Raw genomic sequence first — 21,014 nt, 5'->3', positions numbered from 1 at the left:
GCCTGCATTTGGGGGTCTGTTGGTAACCTGTTAGGAGACTTTTTGTGGTCCACCAACAGACTGTGGCCCATAGTTGAGAATCACTGATCTATGTCTCCTGGGAACATGACTCAGCAGTTATGGACAGGCACAACTGTTAAAGGAAAGTGTACAGAGCATAAAGCCGAGGACTGGAGTCCTCAGTGAGATTGAAGGGCATGGCACAAGCATGATGGCTATGCTTCTGTGAAAGGGGAAGGGGGAAGTTGGCAAGAGCACATGTTTCTGCTCAGGCTGTAAGCAGGAAGTGGCTGTTCCCACTGATGGGAGTTGCCCAGGTATGCTCCATATTTGTACATTATAGTTAAAAGTAAACCTGAAATGGAAGCCTGGTCATTTACTGACTTGCCACTGAGTTTTAGTCTGGAAATGAAATCATGGACTCAACCATTTTCCAGCCCCCCAAACCTCTGCTGCTGCTTCTGCAGCAGAATTGGAGGCAATGTAGCAGTGAATAGATCTTTGAGCCCCTGGCATACCTTTCCACCTCCCAGGAAGAACCTCCATGCCATATCTTACCTGGACAAGGCGTCTGTTGGGTGCACATCATGCCCCCTGGTGCAGTAATTATATAGAGTCCTGAAGTGCCGAACCAGTAATTTACACTTCCAAGTGGAATTCCTCTGGCAGCTGAGAAGGCAAGTTTGGCAAAATAGGGACTCTTTAATTCTTTTAAGTCAGATGTACAGCAGTTAGCAACCAAATAATTAACAGAGTATTAACCATCACCTTACATGTGTGTCCAACAATGTTCCCAGGATACAAGATTAAAAATATACATTGCCCTTGTCCTCAACTGTATGCTTCTTGAAGGCAGTGATTGTGTATATTTGCCTGTGCTTATTGAAGGCCTAGCATAACACCCACCATGATAGGTATTCAGAAAAAAATTTCCAAGTGAGGATTCTATCAAGTTGGCAAGATAAGTCCATTAAAGGCCAATGTAATGGCAGTACTGAAGAAAGCACTTCTGTTTGTCTCCCTCTGCCTCTCTCTTAAAAGGACACTTTTGATGGTATTTGGGGTCCACTTGAATAATCCAGAGTAATCCCCTCATCTCAAGATCCTTAATTATACCTGAAAAGACTTTTTTTTTTTTTTTACAAACAAGGTAACATTCACAGATTCTGAGGATTAGGACACAGATTATATCTTTGGGAGCCATTATCAGCCTGCCACACTAATTTCTGGCCTATGGCATATGATCAGAAGTAATGTACACCGCTTCCAGGCCTGACCCATGAAAACTTCCCAGGTGAGATCTTTACTCTCTTCCTCTCTCTGCTGGCTACCCAAAGAGGTCTTGGAAGCCATGTGTTAACGATGGCAGAGACTCTATTACCCTGGGTCCCTGAAGGGCTATGTAGAACAGAGTCCCCTTTCACCCCTGCTGATTGGCCTTTATATAAGCAGTAATATCCATTATCTTAAGCCACTGATAATTTGGGGTTTATCTGTTTCAATAGCTAGCATTATCTTAACTAATTCACTCTGAATCTAAAGTTGTCATCCTTCCCTGTTACCCTCCCTTTCAATATTCTATTAGTATCCCCTTTCAGAATAATAAGTCATTATTTTATTCACTTACATGTTTGCTTACTTCTTATATGACTCTCACCAGACTGTAAGTTTAACAAAAGCAGGGACTATGTACTTATGTCTCGTTCACTGTTGTGTTCCCAATTGTCGCTCCTAGTGTTTGGCACACAATAGGTACTCAGTACATGTTTGCTAAAAACTTAAATCAAAGAGCCCTGACAGGGGCTTCCCTGGTGGAGCAGTGGTTGGGGGTCTGCCTGCCGATGCAGGGGACGTGGGTTCATGCCCCGGTCCGGGAGGGTCCCGCATGCGGCGGAGCGGCTGGGCCCCTGAGCCATGGCCACTGGGTCTGCGCGTCCAGAGTCTGTGCTCCGCAACGGGAGAGGCCACAACAGTGAGAGGCCTGCGTGCAGCAAAAAAAAAAAAAAAAAAAAAGAGCCCTGACAAAGCAACTCTGCTGAAGGGAAAGGAATCTTTCCTGGTCAAATAATCAGATCATGATGCATGATGGGTGTTTAATTAATTCCAAAGGCCTCAAGGAAGCCCATTCACAAGACCTGACTCTTGCCAGGGGAGTAGGCATAGGTTTCCACAGCTAAACCATGACATAATCAGACCCAGAGCAGTTCCAGACATTGGGCCAAGTTCATATAAGTTGCCTAAATCCTTTCCAAGTGGCTGTGCAATGGCTGAGACACTGACCTACCTTTGCAGGCCAGGAAGCAGAATTTAATGAGAGCACAAAGAGAATCCCCTGAAGTTGCCTGACCCTTATCTCATAATCCTAAAAATAAGCCCCCTCAGTACTGTGAGGCCAAAAATAAGAGTGAACTCAAGACCCAGAATGTAATTGTCCCGAGTTCCCCAGACATCTGTAGCAAAGGGGAACTGGATTTCCAAGTGTCCCCTGACCCGATTCTTCATAGCTACACTCCCTCTGTCTGTAGGACACCCTGTTATCCAATGTCAGGCTTCCAGATGCTGTCTGCCCTCTGGACCATGAAGAGCTGCCAGTTGGGTACAGCTTGTGAACTCCTTGGCCTTTATATATTTGCACTGTATTTTTAACAGTAACTGCAACAAATTTTCTTACTCCTCAATTTTCTCTAATATGGTTCTTCGTCACCTTTCTTCTCCAGCAGTTCACTGAAATCTCTTGATAATTCTGCCAAAAACCTCAAATTTCCGCATGCAATGCACATTTTTCAGTCTTCATTTTACCAAACATCTCTCCAGCAGCTGACAGATGACTACCCAGTAATGCTTGAAACTTTCTCCTCCCTTGACTTCCAGGATAATGAACTCACTTGATTCTTCTCTCACCTCTCAATCAGCCCCTTCTCAATCTCCATTGAAGGTCACCCCTCCCTACCTATCCTTTAAATGTTGAGGACCCTTGGCATACCATCCTTAAGTCACTGAATGAGCCCATCATTCACATGGCTTCAGAGATGACCTGTGTGCTGAGGATTTCCAAATCAGTGTCTTGATACAGTGCATCTTTGGAGCTCCAAGCTGCATGTCCACTGCCTCTAGCAGCTTGTGTACCTCACACTTAATATGGCACAGGGGTTAAGAGTGTAGGCTCAAAAGGACACAACATCATTTATACAGTATTCCTGCCAAAATACGTGACCTGAATATAATCATGAGGAAACAGACAAACACAAATTAAGGGATATTCTATGAAACAATAAGGCTGTATTCTTTTTAAAATGTCAGGGTCATGAAAGACAAAAAGAAAGGCTGAGCGCAGACTAAAGGAGACCAAATAGGACAACTGAATTCAATATGTGATCTGGGATTAGATCCTGGATTGGAAAAAAAAATGCTATTAGAATTAGGAATAGTAATGGTCAATCATTTGAATTTGAATAATCAGTAGTATTGGTTTCAGTGTTAAATTTTCTGATTTGATAAGCACACTGAGGTTAGATGAGAGAATGCCCTTGTTCTTAGGAGATACACACTCAAATATTTAGAAATGAAGGAAATGATCTTTGTGACTTACTCCCAAATAGTTCAAACAAAAGCAGAAAAAAGGGCTTCCCTGGTGGCGCAGTGGTTGGGAGTCCGCTTGCCGATACAAGGGACACGGGTTCGTGCCGCGGTCTGGGAAGGTCCCACATGCCGCGGAGCGGCTGGGCCCGTGAGCCATGACTGCTGAGCCTGCGCATCTGGAGCCTGTGCTCCGCAACGGGAGAGGCCACAGCAGTGAGAGGCCCGCGCACCGCAAAAAAAAAAAGAAAAAAAAAAAAAAGCAGAAAAAAAAGAAAAGAATAACACAAAGCAAACGTGGGGACTTCTCTGCTGGCGCAGTGGTTAAGAATCCACCTGCCAACACAGGGGACACCAGTTCGAGTCCTGGTCTGGGAAGATCCCACATGCTGCAGAGCAACTAAGCCCACGCGCCACAACTACTGAGCCCGCACGCCTAGAGCCCGCGTTCTGCAACAAGAGAAGCCACCGCAATGCACCACAGTGAAGTGTAGACTCCACTCACCACAACTAGAGAAAGCCTGCGTGCAGCAACGAAGACCCAACACAGCCAAAAATAAATAAATAAATATTTTTATAAAAAGCAAATGTGGGGAAATGTTAATAATGGGTTAATCTAGATGAAGGTCCATGTGAGTTCATTGTAATATTCTTAAAACTTTCTATAGATCTGATTTTTTTTCAAAATGAAAAGTTTAAAGAGAGAGAGAGTAGGTTTAAGGTTCAAATTCCAGCTCCACCACTTGCTAACTGTATAGCCTTGGGAAATTATATAACCATCACTGACTCAGTTTCCCCAGCTATACATTGGGGATAATGATAGAACCTACATCATAAGTTTTTGTGAGGATTAAATAAATTAACACATGTAAAGGCCTTGGAACACTGCCCAGTATATGATAAGCATTCAATAAATGTTAGCTGGTATTAATTACTATGTCTAAAGTTGAACTCAATTCCTCTCCAATTTAGACTATCACTTATAGTCTTTTTTTTTTTGGCCATGTGGCTAGCAGGATCTTAGTTCCCTGACTAGGGATGGAACCCAGGCCGATCCCCAACCACTGAAAGCATTGAGTCCTAACCACTGGACTGCCAGGGAATTCCCTAGACTATCTCTTATACACTTGACTATGGTCTATAGCATCATGATCCAGTCAGTCTTCTAAGGTAGAAAATTCACTACATTCATCTGTGTGTCCCCAGAACTTTGCCCATGCCTCTGTTACAGCACATGCCATAAGATAGGATAATGTATTTGCATATGTCTATCTCTACTGGACTGTGTTTGTCTCAACTAGATTGGAGTTGGGGGTGGAGGAGGCAAGGGAGAAAGGGGAAGAGCATTCCAGACAGAGCAAATAGCATGAAGGCTCAGAGATGGGAGAGCAAGGCACAAAGAAATCCAGTTGGATTGGAGTACAAAAGGTGAGCGAATGAGGGATATAAAGTGAGGCTAGATTGAATTAAAATATAACATAAAAAGATTATTTGTATCCTCTGGTACATCCATTAGATCAGTGCTGCAGGGCTTGATGGTACCTCTTCCCATGCTTTAGTCCCATGGAAGATGGGAATTAAACCTAAGAGAACCAAAGGCAAAGTCAGAAAGGAGAGAAGACAAAAAGCCATGCCAGAGGAAGAAGAGCCAAGGCCACCCTACCAAAAACAAGACTACTCAGTGATACATGAGACTGGCACTTAAATGGACAAAAGACTATCACGTATAATTAGCTGTTCAGGTGTCTGACGGTAAGCTCCCTTTAGATTGCAAACTCCTTCAGGACAGGGAGGGACTAAATCTTGTGTTCCTAGCACGTAGTATGTTACTTGGCACATAGTCAGTAGGCTCAGGAAATGCCCGCTGAATACATGTGCAAATATCAACTGCCTGACCACAGAGGCCAGAAGTCTTCACTAGCTAACAGTCTTACTTCAATTACACAGGCCCCCAAACCCCAAAGCGCTTGATAATTTTATCAGCATCGCTCACCAGCAGAGGCAGTTTTCATCATCAGCTGGGCAAATTCAATGGCACCTCCTTTTCTGAAGGATAATTTAAAAATAGCCTGTCCTTCCCAGCCACCTGGAGGAAGAAATGGCACACACTCACTAAGAGGCTGGCATGCTGTAACAGAAGGACTGCCACAATCACTAAGAGAAGCACTACCCAATGAAGCAGGGGCCAAGTCTGAATCTTAAACCTTCTGGAAGCTTTTGAGAAAAAATACACTTCTGAGGGGGGACACTTACCATCCGGAGCTGCCTGAATGGTTCCTTTAATGTAGTTGGGGGCAAAGATTGGTTGTTGAATGGTGCGATTACTCATCCGACCAAATGGCATCAGAAAAGAAAGCAGGGTGTCACTGACTAAGTGTGAAGTCGCGAAGATCACCTAAGAGAGAAAAGAAACTTTAAAAAAGGAATGCAATTTATCCATGGATTGAGACATATAAGAGCAATTCTGAAGTTAAGGCTGCTTTGGCATTCTGGCCTAATTGAGAAACATCACCAATTTTCTTCCATCACACTTCAACATGGAAAATCTAAGGAGAAATGGTTTAAAATACTTTGAAAGTCAATGTTTAACCTCTCTCCATTTTAAGGAAAACAAATGTAGAGTTAATCAGATCAAAGTAGAAGTAGAAATTACCCGGTATGAAGTGAGAAACAATGTTCCTCTTTTTGTACCATTAAAGAGATCAGATCCCTCTGGTTGCTGTAGGAAGGAGAGGTCCACATCCTGACTCTGCTTCAAGACACTGCAGAAAAGACAGGGCAGACAGCACACAATTTAGAATCTATATAAAATTATACAAAGAGAGCTCATAGCATAGTTTCTAGCCTGGAGGGAAATTTTAATAAATGTTACTTGCTGCTGCTACTGCTACTACTATTTTATTAAAATAGAAAGGAATTTAAATGATCTTATTCTCTGACAATTCACACTTCTTCTTCTTCTTTATCATTGGGTTCTTTTTTTTAAAAAAATTGGTTCCCCCACTCTTTTATTAATTAATTAATTTATTTATTATTTTTGGCTGCATTGGGTCTTAGTTGTGGCACTCGTTATCTTTCATTGTGGCTCACAGGCTCTTCACTACGGCACGAGGGCTCTCTAGTTGAGGCACATGGACTTAGTTGCCCCACAGCATGTGGGATCTTAGTTCCCCGACCAGGGATCGAACCCACCTTCACCTTCATTGGAAGGCGGATTCTTTACCACTGGACCACCAGGGAAGTCCCATTGGGTTCTTCTTTCTTATCAAGCCTAATTCTATTCTTAATGTATATTCATTAATTCTTCTACTTCTTGTGCAGTTGGTATAAAGCACTCTGTTAACGAAAATGTTTCTTGGACTCTGGTAAAGAACGTAAGGCACACGCAGAGTGCTCCCGAAACCTCTGACATGTTCCCTCTGTCTGTCATGTTCTCCCTGCACTCCTAATCTGAAAAACTTGGGCTCATCCTATTCTTACTCATAGAATCCTACTGGGTTTTTTCCCTTTCTTAGTAATTTATATATATAAATTATAAATATATAAGTGGGTGCTACTAAATATTGAAAGAATCAGTGAATGAAAACATGAATATAGATAATAATGGAAGAAATATATGACATACATCACATAAATGGAACACAAATATCATGGCAGTTTGGTGGAAGGAGAGATTAGCTCTTGGTTGAAGTAATTAGGAATGACTTTACAGAAAGGTTGACATTTGAGCTGATTCTTTTTTTTTTTTTTTTTTTAGGCCATGTCGTGCAGCATGCAGGATCTTAGCTTCCCAACCAGGGTTCGACCTGCGCCCTCTGCATTGGGAGTGCAGAGTCTTAACCACTGGACCACCAGGGAAGTCCCACTGAGCCGATTCTCAAGAGATGAAGTGTTTCAGTAGGCAGAAGTGAGGGTAGGGGAAAATCCTGATGGGGAGCAAACAGCATTAATGGAGGTATGCGGTGGAAAGAAAACTGCGTACTTGGGAGCAGCCTACCAGTGTGGATTCATCAAAACAGCATGGAAGTGAGACTGGGAGGAATAGTGAGATAAAGCTGGAATCATGCTGGGACTAGAGCTTGGAGACATCATTCAATAGGCAAGGCAGAACTGTGACTTGCAGCTGTCTCAGCAGGGAAGTCACATGATCAAGGAAGTGGTGGTATGTCAGAGGGATCCATTTAAGAGTTCCTAAAATAGTTCTGATATGAGGTAATAAGAACTGGGACTAGGATGGTGGTGTATGGATAAAAAGGGCTTTTTAACTGACTATGAAAAAATAGGATGTCAGCAAAAATGGTGGAATAAGGAACTCTAAATGTCAGCCTAGAACTCTACAATCTAATCAAAAGTTTATAGCAACTAGGGGAATGTTTAATCAAGAAAAAAATAGTTGAATGTCAATAAGAGAGCTTTATGCACTTTAACTTACCCTAGTACTATCCTCCACTCCCCAGTTTGGCAACAGCCTTGACAACAACAACCCATATTCTCAGTATAGGTGCCCACTACTGGGGGGAGGAGAACAGACCTTATTGTGGTTGTCTGTTTTGACCTGTCCAGTGGCTTCCTGGAGGACTAGCTCTAAGGGCATGTGCCTAACTCAGAACTCTCTTGGGACTTAGGCAGCTACCTAGGGCACATTTGTCAAAAACATTTCAAGGCAAATGTGTTAGAGCTGCTATCTGGGGCAAAGAATGACATTTTGGGCAAGCAATAAAAAAACCAAAAAGTGAGGAAGGAAAGACTGGGAAATGAGATACTTTGAGGAATAAAGGCTTTGAAAACCTCTGACATGTTCATGGGAATCTAGAAAGCACCACACATACATTTTCAGGGCTGAGTTCATGCTCAGAAGAAGCCTGATAAGGCCCTAAAACTGTTACCTCTGGTTGACAGTGAGGCTCTGCTCAAGCAGGCAGTGAAAGCTAAGACAGAGTTTTAAACTGCCTAGCTGAGTGATAAAGACAGGCTCCAACACACACACAGGCCATCTGCAAAGGCTGGGATTTTGTTGTTGTTGTTCCAAACATACAAGTAAACTGTCAAATCACTAGCTAGCCTCTAAATTAACATAAAAGAGGCCACACATGTCATTAGCCACACATAACAAAGAATATAGACTTTACAAAATTAGTTCAGAAAAATCACTAAACAATAACTACAACATGCAGCAACAACACCCTGTGGAAGAGGGAGAGTCTGATTTCCAGAGTTGCCACATTATAATTTTTTAAAATGTCCAGTTTTCAACAACAAAAAAAACATGAGGCATGCAAAGAAACAAGAAAGTATGGGACTTCCTAGTGGTGCAGTGGTTAAGAATCTGCCTGCCAACGCAGGGGATGCGGGTTTGAGCCCTGGTCCAGGAAGATCCCACATGCCACAGAGCAACTAAGCCCGTGTGCCACAACTACTGAGCAGGCACTCTAGAGCCCACGAGCCACAACTACTGAAGCCCGTGAGCCACAAATACTGAAGCCCGTGTGCCTAGAGCCCATGCTCCGCAACAAGAGAAGCCACTGCAGTGAGAAGCCTGCACACCGCAACGAAGAGTAGCCCCTGCTCGCCTCAACTAGAGAAAGCAGGCACGTAGCAATGAAGACCCAAAGCAGCCATAAATAAATAAATAAATAAATAAATAAATTTATTTATTTATTTTAAAAAATTAATTGAAACTGCCCCTTACGAAGCCAAGAAATTAGATTAACTAGACAAAGACTCTAAATAAACTATTTAAAATATATTCAAAAAGTAAAAAGAAACAATGACTTAATAACTTAAGGAAAAGGATGAAAACAACGCCTCATCATGTAGAGAATACAAAAATAAAAAGATAGAAATTATAAAAAGGAACCAAATAGAAATTCTGGAGTAGAAGACTATAATAACTGATATAAAAAGTTCAGTAGTGGGGGACTTAATGGCATATTTCAGCAGGCAGAAGAAGCAGTGAACTTGAAGATAGGTCAATTGAGATTAATAGTTACTACCTGAGTAACAGAAAGAAAAAAGAATGAAGAAAAAGGAACAGAGTCTAACAGACCTGTGGAACACAATCAAACATATCAACATATGTATTATGCGACTGGCAAAAGGAGAGGAGAGGAAAAAAGGGGGAATAAAGAATTCTTGAACAAATAATGTCCACAATTTTCCCAAATTTAATGAAATACATGAATCTACACATCCAAGCAGAAGAAACTCCAAGTAGGATAAACTCAAAGGGATCCAAACTGAGACACATTGCAATCAAACTGTTGAAAGCCAAATACAGAGAATCTTGAAAGCAGCAAGAGAAGAAAATTATCATGCACAAGGAATCCTCAATAAGACACACAGCTGACTTCTCACCAGAAAATATGGAGGTAATGGGATGAAATATTCAAAGTGTTAAAAGGACAAAAAAATGTCAACCAAGAATTCTATATCTGGCCAAACTAGCCTTCAAAAATTAAGGAAAAATTAAAACATTACCAAGTGAACAAAAACTGACAGAGTTTATTACTATTAGATCTGAACTATAAGAAATGTTAAAGGAAGTCCTTCTGCCTGAAATAAAAAGACACTGGACAGTAAATGAAATCAACACAAAGAAATAAAGAACACTGGGAAAGATAATTACATAGGCAAATTAAAAATCAATATTAATGAATTTTGGGTTTGTTCATTTCATCCTATATGATTTAAAACACAATTGTAGGGCCTCCCTGGTGGCGCAGTGGTTGAGAGTCCGCCTGCCGATGCAGGGGATACGGGTTCGTGCCCCGGTCTGGGAGGATCCCATATGCCGCGGAGCGGCTGGGCCCGTGAGCCATGGCTGCTGAGCCTGCGCGTCCGGAGCCTGTGCTCCGCAACGGGAGAGGCCACAACAGTGAGAGGCCCGCATACCACAAAAAAAAAAAAAAAAAAAAAAAAAAAAAAAAAAAAAAAAAACACAATTGTATAAAACAATAATTGTAAATCTATAATGATGAGCACACAATGTATAAAGATGTAATTTGTGACAATCACAATATAAGAGGGCAGAGCTATGTAGGAGTAAAGTTTCTGCATATAATTAAAACTAAGTTGGGGGCCTCCCTGGTGGCGCAGTGGTTGAGAGTCCGCCTGCCGATGCAGGGGATACGGGTTCGTGCCCCGGTCTGGGAGGATCCCATATGCCGCGGAGCGGCTGGGCCCGTGAGCCATGGCTGCTGAGCCTGCGCATCCGGAGCCTGTGCTCCGCAACGGGAGAGGCCACAACAGTGAGAGGCCCGCGTACCACAAAAAAAAAAAAAAAAAAAAAAAAAAAAAAAAAAAAAAAAAAAACTAAGTTGGTATTAATTTGAACTAGATTGTTAAAAATTAAGATGTTAAACATAATCTGTGGGGCAACCACAAAGAAGATAACTAAAATACATGCAGCAAAGGAAATGAAGAGAGATAAAGATGGTACACTAAGAAATATCTGTTAAACACAAAAAAGCACTCATGGAGGAACTGAGGAACAAAAATGATATAAGAAATATAGAAAACAAATAGCAAAAGAGCAGAAGTTAAGTTCTTCCTTATCAATAATTACATTAAATTTAAATGGATTAAAGTCTGCAATTAAAAGGCAGAGAATGGTAGAATATATTTTTTTAAAAAACATATTACCGCTATAGACTGTCTACAAAAACTCACTTGAGATCTAAAGGCACAAATAGGTTGAAAATAAAAGGATGGAAAAAGATACTCCATGAAACAGTAACCAAAAGAGAGCTGAAGTAGCTATACTAATATCAGAAAAACATAGACTTATTTATCTCTTGTAAATATAAAATACAGTGTGTGTGAAAAAAAATTATTACAAGACAAAGAGGAATCTTCTATAATGAGAAAAGGGTCAATCATCAAAAAGATACAACAATGATAAGCATGGATACATCTAACAAAATTCAACTAGACCTAACATATAAGGACACTCCCCCCACAAAGGTAGCATACACATTCTTCTCAAGTGCACATGGAACAGTCTCTAGGATAGACCATATGTTGGGCCACAAAACAAGTCTCACGAAATTTATGAAGACTGCAATCATACAAAATATCTTTTATGACTACAATGGAATGAAATTAGAAAACATTAACTGAAGGATATCTGACAAAGTAACAAATATATGGAAATTAAACATCACATTCTTAAACAACCAATGGATCAAAGAAGAAATCATAAGTGAAATTAGAAAATACTTCAATCTAAATGAAAGCAAAAGCATACATACCAAAACTATTTAGATGCAGCAAAAGCAGTGCTTAAGAGTGAAATTTATAGCTTTTAATGCCTACATTTTTTAAAAGAGAGATTTCAAATTAATAATCTAACTTTCTACCTTAGGGAACTAGAAAAACAAAAGCAAATGAAACCCAAAGCTAGCAGTAGGAAGGAAATAATAAAGATTACAATCGAGACAAATGAAATAAAGAATAGAAAAATAGAATCAATGAAACCAAAATTATTTCATTGTGAAGATCAACAAAATGTACCAATCTTTAGCTAAACTGACCAAGGAAAAAAGAAAATTCAAATTACTAAAACTATGGATGAAAGTGGGGATGTTGGGTTTCCCTGGTAGCACAGTGGTTAAGAATCTGCCTGCCAATGCAGGGGACATGGGTTCAAGCCCTGGTCCAGGAAGATCCCACATGCCACGGAGCAACTAAGCCTGTGCACCACAACTACTGAGCCTGCAAGCCACACTACTGAAGCCCACTTGCCTAGAGCCCATGCTCTTCCACAAGAGAAGTCACCGCAATGAGAAGCCTGTGCACCACAACAAAGAGCAGCCCCCACTCAATGCAACTAGAGAAAGCCTGCATGCAGCAACGAAGACCCAATGCAGCCAAAAATAAATAAATAAACAACATTTTTAAAAAAGCAAGACAGTGGGGATGTTATCACAGACCTTACAGAGATTTAAAATAAGATTATAAGAGAATATATGAACAATTGTATGGCAACAAATTAGATAACATAGATAAAATGGGTAAATTCCTAGAAAAAAAACCACTGAAATTGACTAAAGAAAGAAAATCGGAATAGACCTATAACAGGTAGAGACTGAATCAGTAGTCAAAAAACTTCCAATAAGAAAAAACAGAAAAATATTCATGTAAAAAATCCTCAAAAAAAATACTAGTAAACTGAATATAACAACGCATTAAGAGGATTATACAACATGACCAACTGGGATTTATCCCTGGAATGCAAAGATAGTTTAAGATATGAAAGTCAATCAATAAAATAAGAATAGAACTACCTTATGATCCAGCAATCCCACTTCTGGGTATATATCCAAAGGAAATGAAAATAGGATAGCAAACAAGTATCTGTACTCCCATGTTCATTGAAGCATTATTCATAATAGCCAAGATATGGAAACCATGTAAGTGTCCATCAATGAATGAACAGATAAAGAAGATGTGAGATAGATAGATATATATGGACAGAGCGAGAGAGAGAGAGCCACACAGAGAAAGACAATACTGCATGGAATCACTTATATGTGGAATCTTTAAAAAGTCAAACTCAAAGAAACAGAGAAGTAGGGTGTTGCCAGAGGCAAGGGGCCAGGGTGGGAGGCTGTGGAGAGAATAGGGACAGGTTAGGAAAGGGATCAAACTTAATATAAATTTTTTTAAAAATAGAGATTTTTTAATGAAAATCAATCAATGTAATATAGCACATTGACAAAATGAAGGACAAAAAACCACATGATCATCTCAATTGATGCAGAAAAAGCATTTGACAAAATTTTACACTCTTTCATGATGAACACACTCAACAAACTAGGAATCATAGGAAACTACCCCAAAATAATAAAAGCCATTTATGAAAAGCCCACAGCTAACATCATACTCAATGGTGAGAGATGAAAGCATTTCTTCTAAGATCTGGAAAAAGGTAAGGATGCCCACTCTCACCACTTCTATGGTCAAATGATCTTCAACAAGGGTGCCATGACCACTCAATGGGGAAAGAACAGTCTCTTCAACAAATGATGTTGGAGAAACTAGATATCCACAGGCAAAAGAAGGAAGTTGGACCTTTAACTTATACCATCTTAAAAATTTGACTCAAAATGGATTAAAGAACCAAACATAAGCTCTAACACTACAAAACTTCTGGAAGAAAACATAGGTGGAAATTTTCATGACACTGGACTTGACAACAATTTCTTGCATATGACACCAAAAGCACAGGCAACAAAAGCAAAAATAGACAAATGGGACTATATCAAACTTGAAAACTTTTGTGCATCAAAGGACACAATCAACAGAGTGAAAAGTCAACCTATAGAATGGGGGAAAATATTTGCAAACCATAAGAGGTTAATATCCAGAATATATAAAGAACTCCTACAACTCAACAACACCAAAATAAAAACAAACTGATTTAAAAATGGACAAAGGACTTAAATAAACATTTCTCCAAAGATGATATATAAATGGCTAACAAATATGAAAAGATGCTCAACATTACTAATCATCAGAGGAATGCAAATCAAAACCATGAATGAGATATCACCTCACACCTATTAGGATGGCTACTATTGAAAAAAGAAAAGTGTTGCCTAGGATGTCAATAAATTGGAACTCTTGTGCACTCTTGGTGGGATTGTAAAATGGTGCGACAACTACGGAACAGTATGGAGTCTCCTCAAAAATTAAAAATAGGACTACTCCATAGTCCAGCGATCCCACTTCTGGGTATATATTGAAAAGAATTGAAAGCAGGGTCTCAAAGAGATATTTGCACACTCACGTTCATAGCAGCACTATTCATAATAGCCAAGAGGTGGAAGCAACATAAAAGTCTATCAATGAATGAATGGAGAATGAATGGAGAAACAAAATGTGTTATATGAGTAAAATGGAATATTATTCAGCCCTAAAATGGAAGGAAATCTTGTCACATGTTACAACATGGGTGAATCTTGAGGACATTATGCTAAGTGAAATAACCCAGACAAAGACAAATACTATATGATCTCACTTACATGTGGAGTCTAAAAAAAAAAAATTCAAATTCACAGAAGCAGAGAGTAGAACAGTAGTTATTGAGGGCTGATGGGATGGGGGAAATGGGGAGATGTTAAGCAAGGTTACAAATTTACAGTTAAGTAGGATGAATAAGTCTAGAGATCGAATATATAGGCATGAAGACTATATTGTACTTAATAATACTATATTGAACACTGGAAATATACTAAGAGAGTAAAAAAATGATAATTATGTGAGATGATGCGTTAATTAACTTGACTAGGAATCATTTCACTATGTATATTACATCAAATTACCATGTTGTATACTTAAATATATACAATTTTTATGTTTTTAGTGGCTAAGATGGTAAATTTTGTTATGTGCTTTTTACCACACAAAAAATGAACAACTTTGGGACTTCCCTGGTGGCGCAGTGGTTAAGAATCTGCCTGTCAATGCAGGGGACATGAGTTTGATCCCAGGTCCAAGAACATCCCACACGCCGTGGAGCAACTAAGCTCGTGGGCCACAACTACTGAGCCCACATGCCACAACTACTGAAGCCTGCACACCTAGAGCCCGTGCTCTGCAAGAGAAGCCACCGTAATGAGAAGCCCGAACACCGCAACAAAGAGTAGCCCCCGCTTGCCACAACCAGAGAAAGCCCGCGAGCAGCAACAAAGACCCAACATAGCCAAAAATAAATAAATAAATAAATAAATTAATAATAAAATACAATAAAAATAAATAAATACATATATTTATTAAAAAATGAACAACTTAGCAAAAAAATGGAGAACAATTTATGAACCAAGAAGATTTACCAAATACATATAAATAGTCAATAACCATAAGACAAAAATAATTTCACTAGCAATTAAGCTTTGAAAAAAGATTTCATTATTCAGATTCCATGATCAGACTGGCAGAGCTATCAAAGATTAACACAGGGTGTTGGCATTGGGCACTCAAAGTATTAAAAGGAATGTAATTTGATATAATTCTGTAGGGTAATTTTGCAATAAATATATTTCTATGTATAAATATATTAAATATAAAATATATTTAATATTTTAAAATATTTTGACAAGGATTTTCATATTAAAAATATTTTTTTAAATATTTTTTTAAAAGTCTGTGTCCTCTGATCTCACAATTCCAATTTCAGGAATATATCTGAAAGAAACATTCTGACAGGTGGGCAAAGATAAATCTTTAAAAAGTTCACTGCAGCAATGTTTATAGCAATGACAAATTAAAATCAGACTATCTGGGACTACCCTGGTGGCGCACTGGTTAAGAATCCACCTGCCAATGCAGGGAACACGGGTTCCAGCCCTGGTCTGGAAGATCCCACATGCCGTGGAACAACCAAGCCCATGCACCACAACTACTGAACCTGCACTCTACAGCCTGCGAGCCACAACTACTGAGCCTGCGTGCCACAGCTACTGAAGCCCGCGTGCCTAGAGCCCATGCTCCGCAACAAGAGAAACCACCGCAGTGAGAAGCCTGCGCACTGCAACGAAGAGTAGCCCCCACTCGCCCCAACTAGAGAAAGCCTGTGTGCAGCAACGAAGACCCAACGCAGCCAAAAAAAAAAAAAAGAAAGAATATATCCTCCTTTAAAAAAAAAAAAAATCAGACTATCCCAGATACGGGCTGGAGCAAATATGTATGCATACTGGAGTATGAGATACTGAAAATAATGATGTAGATACCGACGCTGGAAAGCATCCCCAATACATTGGTAAATGAGAAAAACAAGTTACAAAGCAGTCTGACAGGGGAAGGTGTGTATATTTCCACAGGGGAAAGTACAGAAGGATACATACCAAAATGTAAAAAGCACTGGATGTAGGAATTTGGGGTAATTTAAAATGTTTCCCAATTTTTCTACATGGTTTTACCTGCACACATTTTTGAATATGGATTAAAAAAAAAAAAACTCAATGTCTTCCCTTTTTACCAGTAGAGTCTAGCCCACACATTTATGATTTTTCAGCTGGGATCAGAAAAAAATCTCCACACAACACAGCCAAGCTGTGATGAATTTCTCAACTGTGTATTGTGAATAGTCCAGAGAAGTCAAAATATAACCAATCTTCTCCCTCTCAAGCTATTTCTTTAAAGTGGTTTTTATCCAGGAAGCCAGGGCACCTACAGAGACTTCTTTGCTGAGAAGAAAGAAGAGAAGCAGTCCTTTTCCTTTTAGAGGGGCAGCCAGAGTAGATAAGTGGATGCACAGTACCTAAGTTCAGAGCTCTCCCACATGCACTGGCCATGTGATTTTAAGCAAATTACTTCTCTTTCAGTTTTCCCACCTGTGAAACGAGGAAACTAGTACTGATCCTTATTGCAGATAGAGCAGTTATAACTATAAAGCCCTTGCACAGTGCTCAGCTATGGTTATCCATTCAAGAGCACACAAAGGACGCCACAAAGGTAATCAAAGGACCATAAAATCAGTATATGTTACAATTTTTTAAAACCATGCTTCATTCCCTGCCTCCAGCACACAAACAGAAAAGCAGACAGACAAACTTGTAGCCTGAATGAGAAGACACCCAAACACCAGATTAGAAGTGGCTTCAAGGCACAGAGCCACAGGCACAAAGGTCAGCGTTCTCTAGGTCAGTGTGCACGCGGTCAGAATGGTGGGCAATCATCTCCTACTACAAAACTGAACAAACAGCAGCGGTCCTTCAGGAGCAAGGGAGAACCTACCGCCTTGACGGCGCGTATAAATCTGTCAAGAAAATATTCTGGGGAAGGAAGCATAGAAAAAAGATCTGGACATCAGCGTTTGGTACTGACTTAAAGGGTCTTCCCGACAGATGCATTCAAAGCGACCTAGGTGTGCTCTGCCTCACCTGAGCACAGCCCTGGGTTTCTGAGTCTCACTGCTAGGCGAGCTCAAAGGAAAACGAGGCGGCTTCCCCGGTGGCGCAGTGGTTGAGAGTCCGCCTGCCGATGCAGGAGACACGGGTTCGTGCCCCGGTCCGGGAAGATCCCACATGCCGCAGAGCGGCTGGGCCCGTGAGCCATGGCCGCTGAGCCTGCGCGTCCAGAGCCGCAACGGGAGAGGCCACAACAGTGAGAGGCCCGCATACCGCAGGAAAAAAAAAAAAGGAAAACAAAGGCAAAGCGGAGCAGAGAGGAGCACTTTTACGAAGTGCCGGGGAGCTGGAGCAGGCCTCTGGGAAAATGGGGGCGGGGGATGACGGAGGGAGTGGGGCAGAGTCGAGGTGTTAGGTGGGGAGGTGAAAATGGGCGGCTCCGGGCTGAGCCTGACAGAGGCGAGAGGAGAGGGGCGAGCGGTGGTCACCGTTAGCACCACACAGAGCGATCGGTGCAAACCCCAAGGCTGCCATGGGAGGCAAGAGAGCGTCATTCTTCCTAGACGCGTCTTCTTCCGGTCCTGATCTTTTCAAAAAAGTAAGACCAGTCATCTCCTTGGTTGGGGCGAAGATGAGAGAGGGCTTTTCGAAGTTCTGAGAGTGAGGAGAGGCCCTTGACAGTTCGGGATCCTTCCAGAAAGATTCCAAAGACACTCATGCCTCTTCTACCTCCCAGAAGCCTGGGACCTTGTTCCCGCCACTCTACAAAGGTAGCGCACTAACAGCAGCCGCAAGCGACCCGGAGGGTCGGTGCCACTCCCCACTCCCACCACTTCACTTCCACCTTTCTTCTGAGGCAGCACGCGCCTCGGTCGCTGAGCACGCACCCTTCACACACGCTACAGCCCCCGCTCCGGCCTTCACATTCTGAACACCCGCGAGACAGCAACGCCCTAGCGTCGGGGCGGAGCCACGCCCGCTGCGTACGCGGAAAAGGCGGGAAAGTCTCTGATGCGCTGAGAGTTTGCGAGCCGCCAGTTCCCCGTGCATCTGCTGCCTCCTCTGACAGCTCCGCAGGCTTCCTTTCACGCACCTTTCGCCGAAGGGGATGAGGGCCACGCCACGGTTCTCGGTGTGGCTCTGGTTCACTGCCATCCTGCCCCAGGGCCGCTCCTGCCGCCCCTCAGATGGGAAGGGGTGGGGCCTGCGCCAAGCAGTTGGGTGGGACTCTGAAGGGGAGGGCGGAGATTATGGCGTAAGAGACTGAGGCGGCTGGTCACGTGAGGGGCCTTGGTCAGAGGACCAGGCGGAGTCAAGGTCGAGACAGCCCTGATGGGGAAGGGGGAGGGTCCGGGGAGTTGACTCCACCCCCGGAGCGCAGAGGAGTGAGTGATGAGTGGCCTCCTCGACAGCGATTCACCGTCTTGGCCCCTATGTGGCTGCCCCGCTGCCCACGGGTATGAACTTGAATTGGTCCTGTTGGGAATAAAAATTAAAAGTGGAATTTTCCTACGCCCTGCCTGGCCTGAGTCAGGAAGCTGTTGCCCTTTGGAGAAAGGGTCCAGAACGATTCCTCACCTCTCCTAAGGCGAGCAGATCTTTCTTCCACCAAAGCAAGCCTGGGATCAGAGCCGATTTCTTGTGAGGCAGCATCCAGGAAAGGGTGCGTGAGCTGGGTCAGGAAATCAAAGGGGGAATTTCGACCCTGTGTGAGTCTGTTCCAGCTCCAAGATGGAGAGAGCCTTTTGTCTCTGTGGCACGCATCATACCTGCCCTGCCTCCTCCAAAGGGTGACTGTGAAGATCAGGTGGGATACGTTATACCAGAATTGCTTTTAAGACTAAAATGTTGTATGTATTCTTATTTCCTTTAAACTTCACCAATAGCACCAGAGGGCTTCAAACAGAAGGATGTTAACATCTTCTGGACTACCTACCATATTTCATCAAATTTAAGATGTTGTCAGTTGTAAAATGCACCATTTTAAAGTGTAACTCGAAGGAAAAAAAGTTGCCAAATAAACGGACATCAGTGGTAAGATGTATGCTGATTTCAGAAATACATTTTTTTTAATTTTTTTTTTTAGGGTGCACCAAGCATAATGCAAGATCTTCCCGTGACCAGGGATCGAACCCGTGTCCCCTGCATTGGGAATGTGGAGTCTTAACCACTGGACCACCAGATATATATATACTTTTAAAGCATGACAATAGGAATGGCGTGAAGCAGTGGAACAAGCACCGAGGTCTAGGCCCTGTTCTGCCTTGGTAACTAAGTGTACAACCTTGGGCAAGACGATTATGCTTTCTAGACTTGTTTCCATATCTGTTTGAAGGAAGAACTAGAACTCTTAGGTTTCTTTCAGCTGTGGTATTTTATGATTCCCACACTGCTCTGTCACTCAAATCTTCTCACTTCCCTCCATCTTGGTGTGGCCTTGCCGTTCTAGTTCGAGTCCTCATCATTTTACTTGAATGACTCCAAGGGCCTGCTGACCTCTCTTCCTCTAGTCTTGACTCCCCACCATTCACCTACACCTTGTGCTCACCCTACAGAATGTTGAGGACCCAAACACAGTTGCACGTGATTGTCACATTCAAATTCAGAGAGATAATATACAGGTAGAGTTGTGTTATTTGCTGGCTATAGAAGACAGTGTGAACCTCACAGAGAGGAAGGATTGGTTTAAGTTTGAAAAAAACAATACAAGCTAGTGCTTTAAGTTTAGCTCTTAAGTCTTCACTGCAAAAAAGGCAGGTCTCTAGGCAAGATAGGTCCACTCCTTTCCTAGATTTGGTTTTATGCCTTCTGGAAAAAGGAGGGTGAAAGCTAGGAAATCAATTGAATGAAAATAGACATTGTTTCCATTAGAGACAGGCTATGCAGAGCACAGCATCCCTCAAGGTAAAGTGTGATAGCTCCATCACTCATTTTGGATACAAAACTCCAGGGAATAATGACGGGGGTCCTACTTCATGCCAACTGAAGATGAACTGACCTCACAAAAACTTTTCCATCTCTAATTTCTGTGTCTACTTCTTACCAAGATGGCCCCTGCCTCACCCTCCACACATGGGTGAGATGATGTAATAGCTAATTTGGCCAAGGATTGAGGAGCAAAAATAAAACACAGTTCAGTTATTGTTCAAACAGCAATGTTTAGTTGTACAACACATAAAGTCTAGCAACATTTACACAACCAGTTTGAGTGTCTGTTTGCTTACTTTCAATTGGGAAAATTAACCATAATGTCACCAAAAGGTTGGCTGGGACTGGTAACATTTAAGAAATGGGTCGTTCTTGCATCCCCTAGGCTTGGGCCTCTTGCTCCATCAGGACTTGGTTGTAGATGAATGGCCCGCAAGTCACCAGCCTTTGAGCAAGTTGTGTCCAGGTGGAAATGGTGGGGCATTGGGCAAGGGGTATTCCATAAAGACATAGCGTGTGGGGCGGTGGCAGCCGACATTCGCAAACATTCATGCATCTGATGCGGGGCTGTGCCCTCCACTGGGGATTTTCCACTAGCCTACAGTGACCAACTGTGGCCAGGCTGATTCATTACTCACGTTAACGGAGTGGGGGAGGGGT

The 21,014-nt window shown here is 41.9% G+C and overlaps 1 protein-coding gene across 1 annotated transcript; it reads right to left on the bottom strand.

Annotated features, from left to right (window-relative positions):
* Nucleotides 1-215: 215 nt before the first annotated feature.
* Nucleotides 216-18,581, bottom strand: WBP2NL (WBP2 N-terminal like; the record flags this gene model as incomplete). The annotated part of the gene is made up of 6 exons (XM_079714910.1): nt 216-223; nt 559-669; nt 5,570-5,662; nt 5,830-5,971; nt 6,230-6,338; nt 18,520-18,581. The coding sequence occupies 6 exons, from the start codon at nt 18,579-18,581 to the stop codon at nt 216-218; spliced, it is 525 nt and encodes a 174-aa protein (XP_079571036.1).
* Nucleotides 18,582-21,014: the final 2,433 nt, after the last annotated feature.

This window comes from Hyperoodon ampullatus (assembly GCF_949752795.1).
Source record: "Hyperoodon ampullatus genome assembly, chromosome: 11".
NCBI lineage: Eukaryota > Metazoa > Chordata > Mammalia > Artiodactyla > Ziphiidae > Hyperoodon > Hyperoodon ampullatus.
Note: the sequence above shows the minus strand (reverse complement) of the source record. Positions and strands in the feature narration are given on the sequence as shown.